The following is a 20157-nucleotide window of genomic DNA, read 5'->3' as shown; positions in this document are numbered from 1 at the left end:
CTTGGTTAAAATTTCATAAGAACATTTTTTTTTTTTCACTTGGGATAAAAAACTTAACTTCATGTCTGCAGAATGTAAATATTATTTCTTAGTAGGCTGTCATTTGTCATTGGAAAGTTGACACTTGGTATAAAGTCCCTACTCCTTAAAATTGAAAAACCTAAAATCTGATCCTGGGTCAAATCCCTGTCTTATTTATACTTTAGTGGGAATAGCAGAGCCAACAAAACAAATACATACGTACACATACATGCTACAGTAATCTTCAGTAAAGACTTTAGGTATTTTGTCAGAGGTCTAATTTGTTAGGGAACAGTCTAAAGCACTGGACTGGATAATCATAGAGCCCAGGACAGCTTAGAAACAAACTTTTTAAACATTTTCTACTAGCTATTCTTTTATTTGGGGTAGTTAATCTTCACTTGAGGATATTTTTCCTCAGAATAAAACCTCGACATAATTTCTTGTGGGAATTAAAGTTTAAAGAGGTTGCTGGTTTAATTCCAAGTCAGAGCACTTGCCTGGATCTCAGGCTCGATCCCCAGTAAGGGGTGTGCAGGAGGCAACTAATCAATATTTCTCTTTCAATGCTATTTCATTCTACCTATCCCTCTAGAAAAATCAAAACATATATTTTAAAAAAGAGAACTGGCTTTCACATTTATTAGGTTGAAAGAAGAAACTGCTGACCAGAAAAAAAGGCTGTTTGGGGTTGCCCTGTTGTAATTGTCAATTAAGCAAGGAACAGCTTCACTGTTTAAAAACTGATGTGATTGAGGGGGATTTTATCTATGGCATTTTGTCGTGACTAGACTGCACTCAGGTTGCACTGAGATCACCACCTCGGATGAGTTTTCTGAAATAGTTTTTGTGGAAGGGAAGGGTCTGTGGTTTTGTTATCAACTAGCATCTCAGGATAGTTGGTGTGGGTAGTCTTCAGCTACCTGTGAAAGTTACTTTTTCTTATTCACTACAGAATTAGAATCCAGGGTGCTGAAGCAATGTGGCTGGAATGTTTTACATATTAGCGGAGCCTGGCCATTTTATATTTCTACTAGAGGCCTGGAGCACGAATTCATGCATGGGTGGTGATCAGGGCCATCTTTTTTTTTTTTTTTTTAATATTTTATAGATTTTTTACAGAGAGGACGGGAGAGAGGGATAGAGTTAGAAACATCAATGAGAGAGAAACATTGATCAGCTGCCTCTTGAACACCTCTTGGGGATGTGCCTGCAACCAAGGTACATGCCTTTGACCGGAATCGAACCCATGATCTCTCAGTCCGCAGGCAGATGCTCTATCCACTGAGTCAAACCTGGGGGCCAGCTGGCAAGAAGGGGGGACCATGGGAGGTTGGCTGGCTGCAGGTTGGCTATGGGAGCACACTGCATTAAGCATCTGCCCCCTGGTGATCAGTTCACGTCATAGTAGCCAGTTAACCAATCATCACAGTTGTGTAGACTTTTATATAGAGAGATTATATAGAGAGATTATATCAGGTTTAGGAAAAGACTTGTCTATGAAGATCACTTCAATTTGCCTTCTAGCCATTAGGGTACTTTTTTTTTTTTTTTCCTTTGAAATAACTTAGCACCAAGTTACCCAGCAGACAGCAGACAAAGGTACATCTGGATAAGGTGGGCAAGAGCGGTACTCTAAGAGTCTGATTTCTTGGATGTAAATCTGTATCAAGCACACCTCCTATCTGTACTTTTAATACTTTCTAATGTTCCAGCAATTATGTCCCCTCACACCGAGGTACTTCATAGTATGGGGACGAGAAGTGGTCCCTGTTCACTACAGCGACCTTCATTTGATAATTCTGGCCCAGGAGGTCGGCCAAGTATTTTAGGAGCTGACACTTTATCCTTGAACTTCTCGGAGCTAATCCACATTAGAGGAGATGTCACAACAGTAACAAACCGGGCTTTCTGAAATTATTACTTCTCTGCTGGTTGCCATGCTGTCACCTGGAAACTAGTAGAGAGTGGCTTCACTTTTATAGTTGTGGACAATAGCATGGATGTGCTAATATACACTTTTCCCTCACACACATTTGTAACCTCAATTGCGGACTGGCACACCCGACTGGAAACATGTTTTAGTCACACCTTTTGTTTTTAACCTTGAGTCAATATAAACGTGTTCAAAAGTTATTAAAAGATGTACATACTTTACTGTAGATTGAATGGATTATGTGTGTATGTGTGTATCAACCAAACCAATCATAATCGTGGAAGAAACTAAGTCAGACTTAGTGCAGTGAGAGAAGTCTGGCTTTTAAGAATGCAAGTTTCAGACCTCTTCATGTGTTGAGAGGGAGACGTTCCTGTAGAAACACTAGACGTGATTGCTGACACCGGGTCAGTAGAAACCATTGAAGTTTATTGGCGGTCACAATGCTTACACTGTATGCAGCAAACACCCTTACAAGTCTATCTGCAACCTGATCACGCAAGAAAGGATTCACCAAACAGTCGCCAGAGGAGAAGGAAGAAAAAATTAATACGTTTGTTTCTGGGGGTAGAGGAGAGAAAATAACACCTAATTGATGAGTGTCCTATGGGCAAGAGCTGAACTAGAGATGTGTACAACTAGCAGCAATAATTGTGGAAAAAGTACAAGGCAAATAGCTTTCTCCATTCATTTTCCTCTGTAGGTTAAATTCTTTTTAAATATTCAAAACTTTTATTATGGTTTTCATTTTATAAAAATGTATATTTTTAAGGGGATGGGAGAATGTTAAATACTTCATGCTAGGCAGACCTTGTTATTAAGAACCCCTCCACTTGGTTACTCCCTCCAGTTCATACATTCACGAGTGCAGGGTACACATATAAATATCCACACGCACACACCCACACACACTGCCGCAAGGGCTGGGGAAGACCGGAAGTTGTTGGCCACACGCAGTTGGGTCTCTGGTGGACTCCTCCACATCGCTCCGCAGGAGAGCAACTGGCTCAATCTCTCTCTGGTCTCCACCTGGACAGAGACCAGGAACCCTAGTCATAGACTCACATCCGACTTTTAGAAGCAAGAGGCATCTGTCTGAGGATGAGGGTAAGCAAAGTGGGAAACAGGATGAAGCTCAGAACACCGAACACTTTTAGCTGGAGTGGCAGCACAGTGGGAGACAGACGGGGACCTGGGGCAGCAGCGGTGGTTGGGGGAGGGTGGTGCTCCGCATGGCTTAGAGTTCCTAATAACAAGGGTGACACAGTAACAGGAAGTGATAATTGGGGGGGCAAGGAAAGGGCAATAAGAAAAAATATACATTTGGAATTTTTACCTTTTTTTGCCTCTCTACACTGTCACTAAATATATCTCTGCATGTCCACACATCCTCTTCAGTAAAGCTTCAGGCCACCAGAATACACATTTTTCCTCACTCGCATACACAACCCCTCACATCAGCATTGGTGCACTAGACTCTGTAAAAATTTTTCAGTCACACTTTTTTTTTAAACTTGAGTCAATATAAACCTTGTTCAAAATGTTATGAAAAAATGTACATGTTTTTACAAGGCAGGTTGTGGCAGGACACTGGGGGTTCCTCGCCTTTGGGTGGCCCCAGGAGGGGGCTGGAGTCTCACATATCTGTGTCTATCTCCTCCCACCACCCTTCCCACCCCGTCCCCAAGAACCAGCAGCGACCTGCCCCCTAGTGAGTGCACTCACACCCCATTCCCTGGGGAACAGCGAGCTGACCTTTGCCATTTTCCCACACCCTTGGAGGAGGGAGCAGGGATCAGCCAGGCCCTCTCCCTTGTAATTGTTTGCCCCTCGGGGCCAGACCAAAAGGACGCTGCTCTGTGTAGGTAGAGTCCGAGGAGGTGTCAGCTCATCATGTCATTGCTGTTCACGCCGTAAGTGGAATTCTTCATCGAGTCGTTCACTTCCCGACGGAATGCGGACAGGTTCTGGGTGAACCTACGACAGGGTGCACGGAGGTTGGGGGAGTGAGGTGAAAGGGAACGGTCTTGGCCTCACGGTTTCTGGCAGACAAGTGGCTGCTCAGAGGCAGAGCTATGAACTGATGGGTTGTGTTTCTAAGGTCAGGAAATATCAGACTTAAGACTCAGGGAAAGGTGGTTAGTTTGTGCCCCTTCTACTGGCACCTTCAGGGCAGGTCTACAGATCTGCTCCTTGCACGGGGCTGAGGGCCACTGTGGGTTCAGGGCAGCACAAAGGAACCTCACTAACAGGCAGGAAGCAACCTTCACAAAGGATGAGGAGGAAGCCATTTCATTTCTTAATGCCTAAGAGACCAATGGCCTCGAGCTATGCTGTCCATATGATAGGCACTAGCTACATGTGCCGCTGAACACCTGAATTATGCCCAGTGCCACTGAGGAACCGATTCAAATGAAATGAAATGAAAATGCTGTATTTTAAGTTAAAGTAAAATAAACTTTAAAGTTTAATTTAGAAAAATCTCAATTCAATATTGGGAGAATTTCTACATGCGCTTGGAACAACTTCAGTATGGGGAATCTACACTGTCACCTGTAAATTTTATGAAATCTAAATCTAAATCATATTTCTGATGAAACTTTAGCATCTGAATTGAGATGCCATGGTAAGTATAAAATACACCTTGACAACCTTTTTGATACATTTTGTATTTTACTTTTTTTAATGTGGCTACTAGAAAATTTAAAACTACTTATGCGGGTCCAGCCAGTGTAGCTCAGTTGCCTGCATGTCCTGAGAAGTCACCGGTTCAATTCCTGGTTAGGGCACGTGCCCTGGTTGTCTGCTCTTTGTGGGCTCAATGCCAATAGGGGGATTGCAGGAGGCAGCCGATCCATACTTCTCTCTGATTTATGTTTCTCCCTTTTCCTTCCTCTCTCTCTAAAATCAATACAAACATACAACCCAAAAAACTGCGCATGTGCCTTGCTTTCCCATTGGACAGCACTGCCTAAATGGCCTCTAAAGACGAGGGATTTGAAACAAGTCGGCAGGATTTCTTGGCAGGGCCCTCCGCACTCAACTCACCTGTCTCTGTTTTTCGTTAGAAGATTCCGCTCTATGCCTTCCATCAGGTTTTCAAAACACAGATGCATAGCCTGCTGCTTCTCTGGGGGCTGACTATTCACGATGCTGCTCCTCAGGTCAGAGAAATACTGGGGGAGGAGTGGGGCAGGCAGGGTGAGGAGAGAAGACGGAAGAGCAGATCAGCCCTCCATCATTTGCAGGGTCGAAGGATGGAATATCTACTAAAACTGGATAACTTTTTTTTTTTTTTTAATTTCAAGCACGCTCTTGCAGGATAATATATCTTTATCTCACTTAATCACCTGTTCCTTAATGGGACTCTCGACTTATGCTTGTTCGTGGAAGAGCTGGTACTCTTATCTCCAAGTATGTTCTCCCCTTGTAACACTTGTTCATTTTTATTTTTGTCTGACCTGCCCATGTGCTGGTGATTATGTGTTGTTCAAAGCACGAGTTTCTCATTGTGGCTTTTCTGTGCTGCTCCCAGTGTCCTGAGAGCGTGCCCCTCCCCCTGCCCCCGGGCGTCAGGGAGGGGGCTCGCTTACCTTTTCATTAAGCAGTATCAAGCCAAGAAGGGGTCGGGACATAGACCACTGGTTCCTGCAGTCTTCAAAGATGATGATGTTCAGCACCGTTGACAACATCTGAAAATGGAGAAACGGAGGCAGTGACCCAGTGCTCGCTATCCAAACTAATTAGATCCCAAACAGAGGAGTTTATTAGGGTGGATGCCTTTTCTGTCTAGGGTAAACCAGACAAATATTTTATGCAACTTCATTTTAGTCTTCTATTACAAGGTAAGTTTTTCTTTTAAGACATTTCCTTTCCCGTTCTTTAAAGTGGTTTGCTAATTCATTTTAAAATGAACCTTCCCAGTTCACCCTGACTTGTGGAAAATGGCATCAGTCAAGAAAATGATTATGGTGCAAAATGATTCTGCAGTATAGCTCCTTGCATTTATCTCAGCGGAGAGAGCTTTGTAACATTTTTGGGAATGTGACGGGATGTGCATTATTTTACTGCTTCCTTAGAGAACAATGTAGACCAAGACGAGATACGGGAGAACAAATTACAGGTGCAAGCTGATAACTCATGCGCCATGCACAGCCAAGGGGGGCAAGGCACTGTCCTGGGACAGGCCCAAAGCACAGGGTTGCTGTGACACTGGAACTTCTATATCCAATGACTAGTTTGCCCACTCAGAACCTATCGCAATTCTAAGGCAAAACTTCACCCGGGCAGCAGCAGTCTGGGGAGCTATCAGACTCATTATCTTGCTTGGCCTCCCCTGTCTTGAAGAGAGGTTCTTCCCCTGGGGGACACCTCGTGCTGCCCGCAAACCCTCCTGTCCTTACCTGCTGGATCATCTCTGGATGCTGCTGCATGATGTGCAGAAAGCGGTCACTCTCCTGGTTCAGGGGTGCTGTCCTCTTCTTGTTGCTACGCGACAGCTGCTTGAAGAGGTACGTCACAATGTGGTCCAGGCAGGAGCAGCAGCCTGTGCATACCATGGTGTCTAGAAGGAAGAGGGGCCAGGGTAGGACAGAGCAGGGACACTGAGCTGCTGATGGGGACTTGGGCAAGCATGACTGCCCTTAATTGAGACCCCAGGGGTACCCAGTCAGACTGGAAGCCGTGACCAGTTCAGCCAAGGCCATGGGTTGGGATGCTTTTTGTTAACCTCTTACCCTTAACATAGGTCAAATTCTAAATTTGAAAGTGAGTGTGTGATAATACATAAATATTATTGAAATTATTGGCTCAATGTAGTATGGATGCATGTCTTCTGCTTCATAAAAAACAAATGGTTGACATGTAGCAAGTACTTCTATTGTGCTAAGGACACTTTAGGTATTCTCTCTAATCTGTCCTCTCAAGAACCCAGGAGATAGGCATTCTACTTTACAAATGAGTAATCGAGGTTTGGAGATCACACTGCTAGTGATTAGAAGCCAAGAAGCCGGGGCTGTGAGCTCACACCAGGAGGGACCTGGGGGTGGGGTTAAACCCAGCATAGTGCAGCCTATCAGCACCTGCAGTCTGCTAGTGGGCTGCAGACTCCGCTGTGTGTTTCACAACGACGACACTGCAGCACAGCCTGTGGACCGAGCGCTGGCCTGGCGAGGATGAACTCTTACAAGAGTAAACCATGCTGTTTCTGTCTATGCAGAGGCCCCTCCATTCTTAAGAAGCTATAGGAAAGCCTTCCAAAGCAGGTGTGCTGCCCTGGCTGACTGCCCTAGATATGGCTGTGCCCCTGACTGACAACCAAAACGTCAGACTATGCATCAGCAATGTATCAGGATTACTGTGCAGTTGATTTAATCTTCCATTTGCTTTGCTCAGCCTAATAATCCAAGGCCCTGATATGGCTGAAGGCCTCTTTTGAGCCCCAAATGTGCCCCCGCCTGTCTCTCTGCAGCTTCATGCCTTTTCATTCTCTCCTGCACGGATGTACAGACATCTGGACTTCTGGCTCTTTCTTGCCTCTACGTGCCGGTACTTGTGGTCCCTGCTGCTAGGAAGCCTCCCCTCTAACCTGGTAACACCTGTTCGGCTTTCAGGTTTATGCTTTGATACCAGTTCTTTCGTCAGCTTTCCTTGACCCCACCTGAACCCAGGAGTTTAGCGGTGCCTTCCTGAGAGCTCCCATAGCGCTTCTCCTTCCCACTACTGTCCCGGGCAAGGGAACAGGTGTTGTGACTGTTTCATCCTCAGATAAAAAGCTCCTAAGGTGCAGGGACCACGTGTTATTAGTCACTGTATCCACAGTGCCTGCCAGGCGCTGGTCCTTAGGAGGGGATCAGCAAGTATTTGCTGGATGAGTATGTACCCAGGAGTCATGTGCTCTGTTGATGGGCCAACTCCTGAAAGAGTGATCCTTTGGATACCTGGGCAAGATCCCCTTTCTGTTAAGTGGTAGAAACTAGACTACCACTCAGGTGCTTACCAAGTGCAGTAAGTCCTTCAGAAATGGAGGAGAGAATGTACATGATGACGTGAGGTTCCAGGCTTGCAATGAAGTTCATGTGGTCCTGCGTCAGGACTTCCAGTAGTGAGTAGTAGGACTGGCTGAGCTTGGGGTAATCCTGTGGGAGAACAGGACACAAAAATCAGCCCAGGTGCTGAGCATAGCTCGTGGGGAGCAAGAGCCTAAATAAAAGAGCCCAGTCCCTTCAGGTGGGAATACAAAAGTTAGAACTGGCTTAGAGTTCTGCAGAGAATGGTTCAAGCACAGTCTGAGGCCAAGAGAAGACTGCCCTGAGGGATCGGGCCTGCCCAGGCAGCTGAAGGCTTACCAGGAGATCACTGTGGGGAATGGAGAGGAGCAGCTTGATGAAGGTCTGGAGAGCGTTGTCCAGAGCATCGTCTCCATAGAGACGAAAGACTCCAAAGTTGACGTAACTCCCGCTGAGAGCAGCCTTCAGCATGGAGAAGCAGATGGAGATGCCCTTGAGCTTCAGTGCATAGACCTGGTCCTTTGGGACTTCTCCTAGTGTCAGGATGCGATTGCCTGAGTAGACATGTGAATATGTACTTATTTAACCGAGTTACAATTGGTAGTTTATATACCAACTCAGTCCTCCTGCTCCAAAGGTCCCGGTGCCAGCTGGCACTGTAATACAAACACTGAGCGACACAGCACACAAGGCAGTGCTGTCCCGGTTACGGCCAGAGCTGGCCTGAGACCCACTTGCAGCAACCAGGATGGAGCTGAAGTCATGCGGGCTGGGCTCCTCTAAAGCACGTACCATACATCGTGATCATCTTGCTAGTTTCTCTGAAGAGTAAGATGCCATTGGGGGAAGAGACATCAAACTGGAGCCGCTGGGATCTGGGCGAGAACACAAAGGACAGAAAGTCAGAGGTATGCTGCCGAAGGCTGGGTCCCCAGGCTCTAATCTGAGGACCTCGGTGATTCTTTTTGTACTGAGATATGCAGATTCCCTATCCTTATGTAAAGTAACCAATTTGATCAGAGATATTTAACTAGTGAGATAGCTTTTATCTTGAAGACCAACATGTTAGATTCAAGTTCTGCTGCTCAAATAAAAAACATTTTAAGGAAACAAAAACATGAGGCAGCAGATAAAATTACTCTCTCAAAATTGTTTTGTTTGATGAAAGCAGAGCTTCTACCACCATCACTTCTTGGCTTTAGTGCCTTGTTTCTTTCATAGGCATTTCCACTGTCTGAAGTGACTGTCCATACTTGTTTTATTGTCTGTCTCCCCCCAGAATGTCTAACTCACAGCCTTAAGACATTAACCTACATTTACCTTTATAGCTTCGGTGGAACTATAAAGGTAGATGTAGGGAGGGCACGCGCATCGTTATACTTTTTAAGAAGACAAATGCAAAGGGACTGGGACTGCTCTTACATAAATCAGGCAGGAAGGCAAACATTTCAAAACAACCCGAGCTTTGAGTTCCCGACTGTTCTCTAGACCAGAGCAACTCTTCATTGGTTTGCCCTCCCTTTCAGTGAGTTTCACTGACTCTAGAGTTTCACTGACTCTAATTGTAAAGTCTCACCCCCAGGAGTCCTTCTTAATCCTCTCCTCCCCTCCCGGACTGACCCCATCAAGATTTCGCTCTACAAGATGCCCTGAATCCTTCCACTTCTATGGCCCTCTACTGCCACTCTTGCCCCTGACAGTCCATTCTTGATGCAGTAGTTAGAATGTACCTTTAAGTAATATAAATGAGGTCACTTTAATTCCCTGCTCACAATACTTCAGCAGCTTTCCACTGTCATGAGAACACATGCCCACTCTTCACTACTGCGGGGTCAGGTCCTGTTAGATCAGCTTCTGCCCCTTGCTTGACTCTGCCTACCAGGGCTTCCCCATTCACATGCTCACTCCAGTGGCATTTTTCTGTCCAAGGCCCAGCAAGCTCCCCCTTCTCAAGACTTCTGCAGTTGTTTTCTGCTCTTGCCCTCTCTCTGCAGGGCACCCAGAATTTTTCTTGTCATTCAGAACCCAACTTAAACATCACCTTCTCTTACCCCCTCTCCTTCAATTCCTTTCTTTTGTACCTTATTTTTTCCCTAGCCTTTCCACTGTTTGAAATGACTGTCCATGCTTGTTTTACTGTCTGTCTCTCCCCAGAATGTAACACCTAAGGTTTGGCTGGCACAATAGCTTAGGAAATTGCCTGGCAAAGAGTAGAAAGTGAATAATTCTTAACTATAAGCTGCATGGGAGGCAACATCCTCTCTGAATATTACAGACTCCCTCACCAAGGTAGTTTTAAAATTATTCTCTCAGGGGTGCCACAAGAGGCAGATCCACAGATCTGAAATTTTAGTTGAGTCAAAGTGCTCTGTCTTTCTTTCTTTCTTTTTTTAATGTTTTATTGATTTTTTACAGAAAGGGAGGGAGAGGGATAGAGAGTTAGAAACATTGATGAGTGAGAAACATCGAACAGCTGCCTGCTGCACACCCCCTACTGGGGATGTGCCTGCAACCAAGGTACATGCTCTTGACCAGAATCGAACCTGGGACTCTTGAGTCCCCAGGCCGACGCTCTATCCACTGAGCCAAACTGGTTAGGGCTGGATTTTTCTTTTTCTCCATCCCTAAATCATTGGGCAAATCTAACTATCTGGTATTTGGGAATTTGTTCTCACTTTCTTTTAAAGTAAATCTTTACTGATCCAGCTATAATCTGCTTAACAAATACCTTTTGTAAGAAAGGGTGTTCTGCCTGACCTATGTGGCTCAGTGGTATGAACCAGGAGGTCAGGATTGATTCCTGGTCAGGGCACATGCCAGAATCATTGATCAGCTACCTCCTGCCAGGAGAGGGCCAGCAGGAGGTAGCTGATCAATGGTTCTGTCTCATCATTGATGTTTCTATCTCCCTCTCCCTCTGAAATCAATAAAAATACACACTTAAAAAAAAAAAGGGTGGAGAAAAAAAAAAAAAAGGGTGTTCTAATATGCCCCGTATCACTCTTCACTGTCTCCATGAAACTTGATGGCATGGCATCATTTCCAAATGTTAACTTGTATGTGTGGGCAGAGAAGTCAGAATCCTGGATGCCAAATTCACTTCTCATAAGAATGTGTACAGTGAGATTTTTTTTAAAGTCACTTATTTCCTGCAAGCAGCCATGGCTTTGTATGGCTGGGATACCTTTCTTCTAAACAAACGAAAACATATACCCGTAAACTTTTAGAAGTTTTCAAATTTTGATAGCAGTGAACCTTATCATCTTCCACTAGATCTGCTGAAAACACTAGAAAAAACAAATCCTCTTAGGACTCTCCCGGATAAAAGGGCGGTTTTGCCCTTAAAAAATCTTCCTCCTCCTTACCTGTTATGAACTAATTCAGCCATCAGCTTGAGCACAGGTGTGGTGCAGGCTGGATCATGGTACCACAGCTCAATTGCCCGCTGAAGAATTGGCATGTAGGATGGGTATCTGTAAGTGAAAAGCTAAGGAAGAATTCTGAATTCCGAAATGAATTTAAAATGATTTCTCAGCTGTGGCCAAGCATAGATTGTCAGACTAAAGCTCCTAACTTCCTGTCTCTTGCTGTGCTAATCTTAGTCTTTCTAACCAGCAGGTCCTAACGTGATTGTGTGTCCTTTAACTGGTAACAGGCATCTAATAACACAGCAGGAGGCGGCTGATCAATGATTCTCTCTCATTGTTCATGTTTCTGACTCTTTCCTTCTCCTCTCCTTTCTTCTGAAGAGCACAATGCATTTCATGCTATGTATTCTCTAACCACTTGTGGTTCGATAGGGAATCAGCTGTTTCTGTTACAAAACTTTGGAGAAACTCTGTTTTGTCATTTGTTCAAATTATGAAGTCAGTACGGTTAGACTTTATAATTCCTGAAGCTGTCTTTTTTTAGTTGGTTGAAATGTCTCTCTTTCCTAAGTGTGGCAAAATTCATGTGCAAAAATTCCACAGTGGGACAGTTCCTCAGCCATTTATATCTGGGACTCCGAGAAAAGCTGGGGAACCACCGATTCATTTCCCGACCTCAGTGCCCGAGCAGACTATGTTATGTCATTAAGCCACACTGGAACGGCAGCTTCAGACACAGTTATGGCAGGTCTTCTGGGTAACTCTTCACCTCCTTTACCTCCCTACTCCTCCCCCTGCCTCCTTCCCCATACCCCATCACTCATTCAAATGTCAGTTAGGGCAGCTGTGACACGAGTTAGGATACATCCATTCAAACAGCATCATGAAACTGGTCTTGGCATTGAAGGCAAAAGCTATCCCTCTCAGGTCTCTTACCAGGCCAACTAGAGTTCGCTGTAGAAGAAGGCAAAAATATGTTAAAAGCAATGAAAAAGCAAACCTATAGCCACCTGATGGGAACTTCACATTATCTGTAATCGACTTCTTCCATCTTTCAAAAAACACTCCTTCCCAGAAATCTTACCTTTTGAGGCAGCATGGATGAACCTGGATATTATGCTAAGTGAAGTAAGCCAGTCAGAGTAAGACATATGATTTCACTCATACATGGAATCTAATGAACAAAAATAAACTGACAAACAACACAGAAACAGTGGCATGGACACATGGAACAGACAGACAGTTGTCAAGAGGGGAGGGGGGATTGGATGAAAGAAGGTGAATGGATTACACATAAGGAAAGAGAGATGGAGGCTAGGTGGAGGTGGTCAAAGGTGGGGGATGGGGATGGAGGGGGCACGATGCAGTGTGCAGATGATGCTTTATTGAGTTGTACACTTGAGACCTATATGGTTTTGCAAATCAAAGTCACCTCAATAAATTCAAAGAAAGAAACAAACAAACATTTCTTCCCAAATATTCGGAACCCATCTCTTCCATACTAGAATGATACCCTTCCCCTGGGAAGGTTAGGTTTAGAACCTGTTGTACTATGAAAACGGATGGTCCCAGGCTCATCACAGCAAAAACAGAGGCTGATGGAGTTGTAAGACATTAATGTGATAAATCACGTAAACACGGAAAAAGGAAAAACAGGCAGAAGAGTTCCATATTCTGAAGGTCTGGTACCACATCTACTGACACAACAACGCCAGCAGCGCCTCTGCCCCTCAAATGCAGACCTGCCAGGAGAAGACAGAGGAGGCCCATGGTCCCTGGAAATAAGACTCGTGTGTCAGATCTTGGAGCCAAAAAGCACTACACTGTACTTTTTCAGAAAGACTGAGGCTCAGGGGTCAAATAACTCGCCTGCAGCCACGTACACGCTGCTACGTGGCAAGAGGGCCAGGATTGGGACTCACAGCACCGAGACTCCAAGCCCAATGCTGCCTTTCTCAATGGACCTTTACTGAACAGCAGAAAGACTGATCTTAAAAGCTAATCGGCACCAGCAGGTTCAAGGAGGTAGCACATTTGGGTATCCTGTCTCATTTGTTAAAAATGACTGTACTTCTGCTGACAGTCTGCTTTAAGCAAGCGGTTCTATTCCTAAACTGATACTGTGGGCTCAATGTTCAAGTCTAAGACACGGCCAGTCTAAAGGACTTGTTACATTGGGTGTAACAACAGTTGTAGTTCAAGGCCAGATGGTTCTTTCATGAACTTTACTTGCTTTGTACAGAACTAGTATGATGTGGAAAGGGCTGATGTTTTCTGATATCCCTGTTATATTTGGTGCTAGCAGATTGTCACTCTACATTATTGATATGTCCTACACTAACTTAACTTTAAAAAAAAAATTTTTTTTTAAATTGATTTCAGAGAGGAAGGGAGAAGGAAAGAGTCAGAAACATGAATGATTGAGAGAGAATCATTGATCAGCCGCCTTCTGCATGCCCCCTACTGGAGACCGAGCTCTCAACCCAAGCATGTGCCCTTAACTGGAACTGAACCCAGGACCCTTTAGTCCGCTCTATCCACTGAGCCAAACCAGCTGGACTAACTTAGCTTTGAATGGTACCAATCTCAGATCCTAAAATACTGACGTAAAAAGGAGAGGTGGACCAAGTGGTGTTGCTCTCTGATGTCCCTGCTAACTTGGAGATAGAAAATAAAGAGGCCTTCTAAAGATAAAAAAGGAGAATTTTAGAATGTCAGGTAAAACCTGGCATCTAGAATTCAGCCTCAATGTCATTATGACACTACAAAACGTCCTACACCTATTAATAGCACGGTGTCTGCTGGTTTTGGTACAGAGAGCTGTAAGTAAGGAGAGCTGATGTGCACAGAGTAAAAGCACAAGGGAAGCAAAAATCTAAAAATGACAATTTTGCCTTGGCTGGTGTGGTTGGATTGGTGGGAGCATTGTCCCATACACTGAAAGATTTCTGGTTCAATCCCCGGTTGGGGCGTATTTCTCTCTCACATATACGTTTCTCTCTCTCTCTCTCTCCCCGCCTTTCTTCTCTCTAAAAATCAATGGACATATCCTCAGTGAGGAGTAAAAAAGAATAAATTAAAAATAAATAAAAATGATAATTTTGAGGGCCAGGAATCAATAACTAAGAGTAACTTTAAAAATTCCATATATAAGGAAATTCATAAACCCTTCTAAATGACTCATGTATCTAAGAAATCTTAATGGAAATTAGAAAATACAAGACTTAACGATAATAAAAATGTTACATTTCAAAACTTGTAGATTCTGCAGACCTGTTTCACAATAGTATGAACATACTTAATACCACTGAAATTACTATGGTACACTTAAATATGACCACTAGGTCACACTATAAATTTCATATTTTATGTGGTGGTGGTTGTTTTTTTAACCACAATTAAACAACTTCTGGCCCAGCTGGTGTGGCTCAGTAGTTGAGCATCAACCAACCTATGAACTAGGAGGCCATGGGTTGATTCCTGGTCTGGGCACATGCCTGGGTTGTGGCTTGATCCCCAGTGTGAGGTGTACAGGAGGCAGCCAATCAATAATTCTCTCTTATCACTGATGTTTCTCTCTCCCTCTCTCTCCCTCTCCGAGATACACACACACACACTCACACACACACATAAAAGCCTTCCCTCCCCCCCAAACTTCTTGAGTAATATACCTAGAGGGACACTTACAGTCTTAAATGGTTACATTATGAAAGAAGGGCTAAAGTTAAGAAGTTAGAATAGCATCTCCTCAACAAAAATATACGAAAATAAGGATTAAAAGTAGAAATGAACGAAATACAAAACATGGGTAAAATAGAGCTAAAGCAAAGTAAAAACAATACAAAGACTAATAAAACTAAGCTCTGGCAGGACTGATAGAAAAAAAAAGAAGTACCAATTAGTATTAAAAATGAAAAAGAGACATGAACTAAAGATACAAAAATTAACAAGGCAATAAAAAACATAAAATTAACTTCATGCTCATACATTGAAAAATTTAAGATAAAAAATCCATCCTAATTGCTGCTTCAGAATATGCTGTAATGTAAATGTAGTTGATAAATCTATACTGGCCCTTCTATTTCAGGAGTTGAGGTTAAATAAGAAGCTAACTCTGGAAAATTCAGGGATCAGCACTATTTGCTGTGTTGTTAAGCTAATTCAGTCTCTATCAGGGACTCCCTCAACCAGAAGCTGACCAGTCAGTGGGTGAAGGACTCACCTTTGCCTCTTGCTCATTGAAACTATTGGTGCTAAACATCTGGGCCACTGCCTCAAACGCTGCTGTGAGTGGCAGCATGAACTGCTCATACTGATCTTCATCCTCTCCTGTAAGGGAAACAAGCAGGATGTGACCCCAACACACACAACTCAGAGCTGCATAGGCATAGAAAATGAGAGAGCAGGTCCAAGGATAAATCAGGGGCCCTTTATGACCCTAATCAGTAGTAATTTCAGAATAAAATGTATATATATATAGAAACAAATTTTAAGCTAGAAAATGGCTGAAATTATCTTGTCCAAATATGTTCAATTTTTTTCCATAATGAGTTACAATATCAGAAATTCATATTTATGTGTATAAGGCACTCTGGTATTTATCTGTTTTTCCTTAAGTGAGAACTATAGTCAGCTGAGAGAGAACTGAGTCTGTTGTGTGAGAACTACATGAGACTCAAGCTTGAAACAGGTGTGTGTAGAGGCTTTATTCAGTTCTCTCTTTTTTAGTAACCTTTCACAAACCTAAAAAAAAATCTTTAATGTCATTGTAGTGGGATTAAATTTAAATAGCTCAAAATTATGACGATGCCATTCTGCTTCAGTTATTAGTTGATCCCTAACTGTAATATCACAGCCAGAGCTAGAAAGGCGTGTATGCCCTCCGGGTTCATATGTGCTAATGAACCGGAAATAAAAGGCTGTGTTGCAGCCCTATGTGGGGTGGACAGGGTTATATGACCGACAAGAAGCATTTAGGAATCTCAATTCCCAATTCCATATTTTACAGATGAGAAATACGGTATTTTAAAATCACTGCACATCAGCTGAAAATTTCAGATGCATGTTGCTATTCTCTTTCAGGTATAGGGACCCTGATAGTGTTATGTACTCTCAGACTATTATTTCAGATAGTTTTGTTTGAAACAACAGAAAAGACCGATCCCACACCTCGTTTTCTATCCTCAAGTGAAAATTTACAACAATGTCAGATTACTTTGTGTCTAAGATTTACTGCAGTACCTAAATCCACCATGAGGAGACGCCCAAGTGCTGTGTAGAAGGTAGTCCGACACCGCATGTCTGTCAGGTTGGACTGATTGTTAATGCCCAAAAATGAAAAGTGCTCACTCTATTGAGAAAGAGAAAACAAGTGAAAGTGATAAAAACATGGGTTAGAGGCAGAATGCAAGTCAGTAATTTTAGAACTACTGATCCCTTTCAAGCTAATGGCTACATCATCATTCCTTAAGGATATGATGGATATTAAGAATTTATTTTTTGATTTGTTATTGTTACCTACAACTAATTTATCTTGGTATGAGTAACAGCTGGCGGATTCACCATAACGCAGACCTCTGGAGCACAGAGAGCAGCTGTGATGACAGTTAAGACTAAGCTGCAGTGCTGGGGGTTGGGAGCAGTCTGGCTGAGAGGAGCAGGAAGAGGGCTAGGACCACTCACCGTGTGATTGTTCAGCATGAACTGTACCGCACTCAGCTTCACTAGTTTCCTTACGCTACTGTATGTGCAGGCAAAAGGACAAGGTCAAGGAAAGTGGGATGCAAACCAAGAATCTTGAATGCAGAATGAAACTACTTTATCCTAAGTACAGTTCCATATCCAGATATTATTTTTCTTAACCACTTAGCATAACACTATCAAAAGGGGGGGGAATGTGTAGGTACTCTTCTAAGCAGTGTTTAACTGAGCAATGAGAACACCCATATCAAGCTCTTATCAGTAAGAAAATAGATAAAACCCAGCAGTTTCCAAGAACCATAAACATCCTAGAGCAGCTTTTCTCTAAGCGGCTTCTAAGAGATAATTAAGCCCTAAAGCCCTGCCTAAGGGGTCCACTGTGTGTAGTGAATTAACTTTCTCTCCTATGCACTTAGGAGGGTACTAGCTATATACACAGATTTTATGATCTCTGAATGCATAATAATTTGGCCACTCAGTGTATATCCTATATAATAAAAGGCTAATATGCAAATTGTCCCCTCGACTAGGAGTTCAATCAGCAGGCAGACCAGCCAATGCCAATGTCCCCTCCCCCTGGCCAGGCTGGCTGGGCCCCACCCATGCACGAATTCATGCACCAGGCCTCTAAAATATCTATCTATCTATCTATCTATCTATCTATAGATATATAGATATAGACACACACTGAGTGGCCAGACTTAGTGTGTGTATATATGTGTTCAGAGATCATAATAATCTGGCCACTCGGTGTATAATCTTTTGGAGAATTGAGAAAAGTCACTCAATATTTTTAAGGTTTACTTTTCTTGCAGATTCTGGCTTGTGAGAGGCTGTCTCAGAGCGGTTCCAACTTTGCAGCAGACCTAGTCCAAGTGGAGAGGAAGCAGAGCCGCTGCTTTTACTGTGAAGCTTGTAATCAGGCTGCTTCTAGAGATAGCCAGGGATAAATCTGTAGTAAACTATCAGCTTGTGGGTTGCCTCATTTCTGGGGCCTGGAATTATTCCTGGATTCTGTGTGGGCACTGCTTTTGGCTCCTAGAATGGAAGACATTTAAATACCCATAAAGCTAAATTGAAGTAGAAACATCCCTCCATGATTTCTAGGAGGGCACACCCCACAGTCCCTGCGGGGTGCAGAAGCTGGCTCAGAAAAGGATATCCAATGGAGAGGTCATTGAGAAGCTGTAGTGTCTTGGAGGTGATTGGTTCACAGCGGCCCCAGTACTTGAGGTTGGTGATGCTGGAGGACAAAAAGAAAAAAACAACACAGGACACACTTTTGATTTGCCTGCTTTCCTTGAGGGTTGGGATTAGAAAATCACCCATCACGAATCACCACACATCTGCATCACCAATTCACAGACATCACAACCACAAAAAATGGGTATAAAATCTCCGTACTTACATTTGGTTGACTAGAAAAATTATCCTTCAGATAATCTTCACTACTTGGTTCCAAAGCTACACTGGCCCATACCCAGGCCCTTGGAATTCTGGGGCACTCCAGGGCTGATTTCTGCAGCAAGGGTAAGAGATTTCTGCGGCAGTGATAACATGCAGACGTATGCAATTCTGCACCTGCACCATCCACTGTCAGCTGCAGAATTCTAGTAGCCCTTGCTTCTGGATTCTTGGCTGGCAGAGTCCTGTAGACCCCCTTTGCCTTTTTCATCTTAAATTATCAACCAGCTCATGGAAATGAGTGTTTAGGATTGGGATGGTTGGAAGGAGGCAAAATGTCACTTTGCACACGGCCCTGGTAAGTTGGCTCCAATGTGCGCTTTGATAAATTAAGCTCCTAAAGAGGGGAAATGCAAACAAAGGGCACAACTTAAAAACAACAACAACAAAAGGGCCAATTAGGAGCTTTCTTCCTTCCAACTTTGAAGGCAAGTCAAACAATAGCACCAGATTTTGGAGAGTCTGAGACTCTCAAAGGGTGTGATGCTTGAGAGGAACGAGCCTGTTTTAAGTGGGGCTCTCCTCCCAGGGGGCCGCCTAGTGAAAATCAGCACCAGGAGGCAAGTGCCCACTCCGGGCACCCCTGGCACAGGGTGATGGAGTGCAGGCTGAGCACCAATCACTGCGGAGGGAGGGCCGTTTTGCTAATGCCACAACAGGGTTTCACCTGTGATTCCAGAGGCTTTGGATGCGATTGCACATGAACAAAATTAAATCCTTGCCTGTACAAGCCTGGAATGCTCTGGGGCCGGGCCATATCTCTAAGCACAGCTTGTCACACACTCAAAATGCACAGTTTTCTGACGCAAACGATCAATGCTGGAATACCAAGGCACTGGCAGCACAATGCCAAGATCACATTTTACAGTTGCAACAGGATTGCAAGGGACTCTTGCTGATGGCAAGCCAGAACACTTACATTTTTCCTATGAAGACGCTTAGGACCATGGTCTCGTCATTCAAGCCCAGAACTTCTGAGAGGCGGCGGTACAGCTGGTGTTGTGTTGAGAAGAGAAAGTAACCAGAAAATATGGATTAGAAAAATCACATCCCAGTACTGTTACATCCTCCTTCAAGGGGTAAGACGTGGGGAGAAGAATGGCCAACAATGCTGAAGAAGCCTTTACTGAAAAGCTAGGCTCTAAGTATTACTAATACTGGGTAGGTGTTGGATTATCTTATCGTCCCTTCAAAAGCTGAATTTACAAAAAACAAAACAAACTGTGACACCTTCTGCTGTTCTACACATCAGTTCATGAACAGAGACTGAGACTGACAATTCTGGTATTTGTTAAGTACATGGAGCACTAGGGAAACGGGCCCATTCTTGGATGAGTCTCCCAAAATTCTATAAACTAAGAGGAGACAGCCGGACTGTTCCTGATACATAAAACCTGGAGACTGTCGGAACTGTTAGCAGCTGTTTCCTTGAACAGCAATTCCACAAACAGAAGGGAGAACCAATGGAGCCAACAGAGAGTCTGTTACCTTCGAGGATTTTTGCACCTGGTCCCCAATGTAGATCTTACGAAACTGTTCAAAAAAGCTCAGCATGGCCAGCTCTAGCTTCTCGTTGCCCGCCTGAGCCAAGCGAGAATCTGTTAGGTTCATCAGCTGGAGCACCCTAGAAGAAGAAGAGCAATGGTTCTCTCAACAGCAG

At 43.8% G+C, this 20157-nt stretch overlaps 1 protein-coding gene across 4 annotated transcripts in view; it reads right to left on the bottom strand.

Annotated features, from left to right (window-relative positions):
• Nucleotides 1-2365: 2365 nt before the first annotated feature.
• Nucleotides 2366-20157, bottom strand: part of XPO7 (exportin 7) — an 85221-nt gene continuing 67429 nt past the window's right edge. For all 4 annotated transcript variants that reach the window (XM_084883790.1, XM_084883792.1, XM_084883789.1 and 1 more), the window contains exons 14-28: nucleotides 19986-20121; nucleotides 19417-19490; nucleotides 18196-18276; nucleotides 17016-17079; nucleotides 16575-16683; nucleotides 15556-15662; nucleotides 12199-12287; nucleotides 11331-11438; nucleotides 8758-8840; nucleotides 8305-8519; nucleotides 7956-8094; nucleotides 6361-6521; nucleotides 5551-5649; nucleotides 5006-5133; nucleotides 2366-3934 (exon numbers count right to left, since the gene is read on the bottom strand). In XM_084883790.1, the coding sequence (XP_084739916.1) occupies nucleotides 3841-3934; nucleotides 5006-5133; nucleotides 5551-5649; nucleotides 6361-6521; nucleotides 7956-8094; nucleotides 8305-8519; nucleotides 8758-8840; nucleotides 11331-11438; nucleotides 12199-12287; nucleotides 15556-15662; nucleotides 16575-16683; nucleotides 17016-17079; nucleotides 18196-18276; nucleotides 19417-19490; nucleotides 19986-20121 (1687 nt within the window). In that variant the 3' untranslated portion in view covers nucleotides 2366-3840. The remainder of the gene's footprint in view (nucleotides 3935-5005; nucleotides 5134-5550; nucleotides 5650-6360; nucleotides 6522-7955; nucleotides 8095-8304; nucleotides 8520-8757; nucleotides 8841-11330; nucleotides 11439-12198; nucleotides 12288-15555; nucleotides 15663-16574; nucleotides 16684-17015; nucleotides 17080-18195; nucleotides 18277-19416; nucleotides 19491-19985; nucleotides 20122-20157) is intronic.

The sequence above is a fragment of the Pipistrellus hanaki genome (assembly GCF_964339955.1).
Source record: "Pipistrellus hanaki genome assembly, chromosome: 5".
In the NCBI taxonomy this organism is placed as follows: domain Eukaryota; kingdom Metazoa; phylum Chordata; class Mammalia; order Chiroptera; family Vespertilionidae; genus Pipistrellus; species Pipistrellus hanaki.
This window is presented reverse-complemented; position numbering and strand designations above follow the sequence as displayed.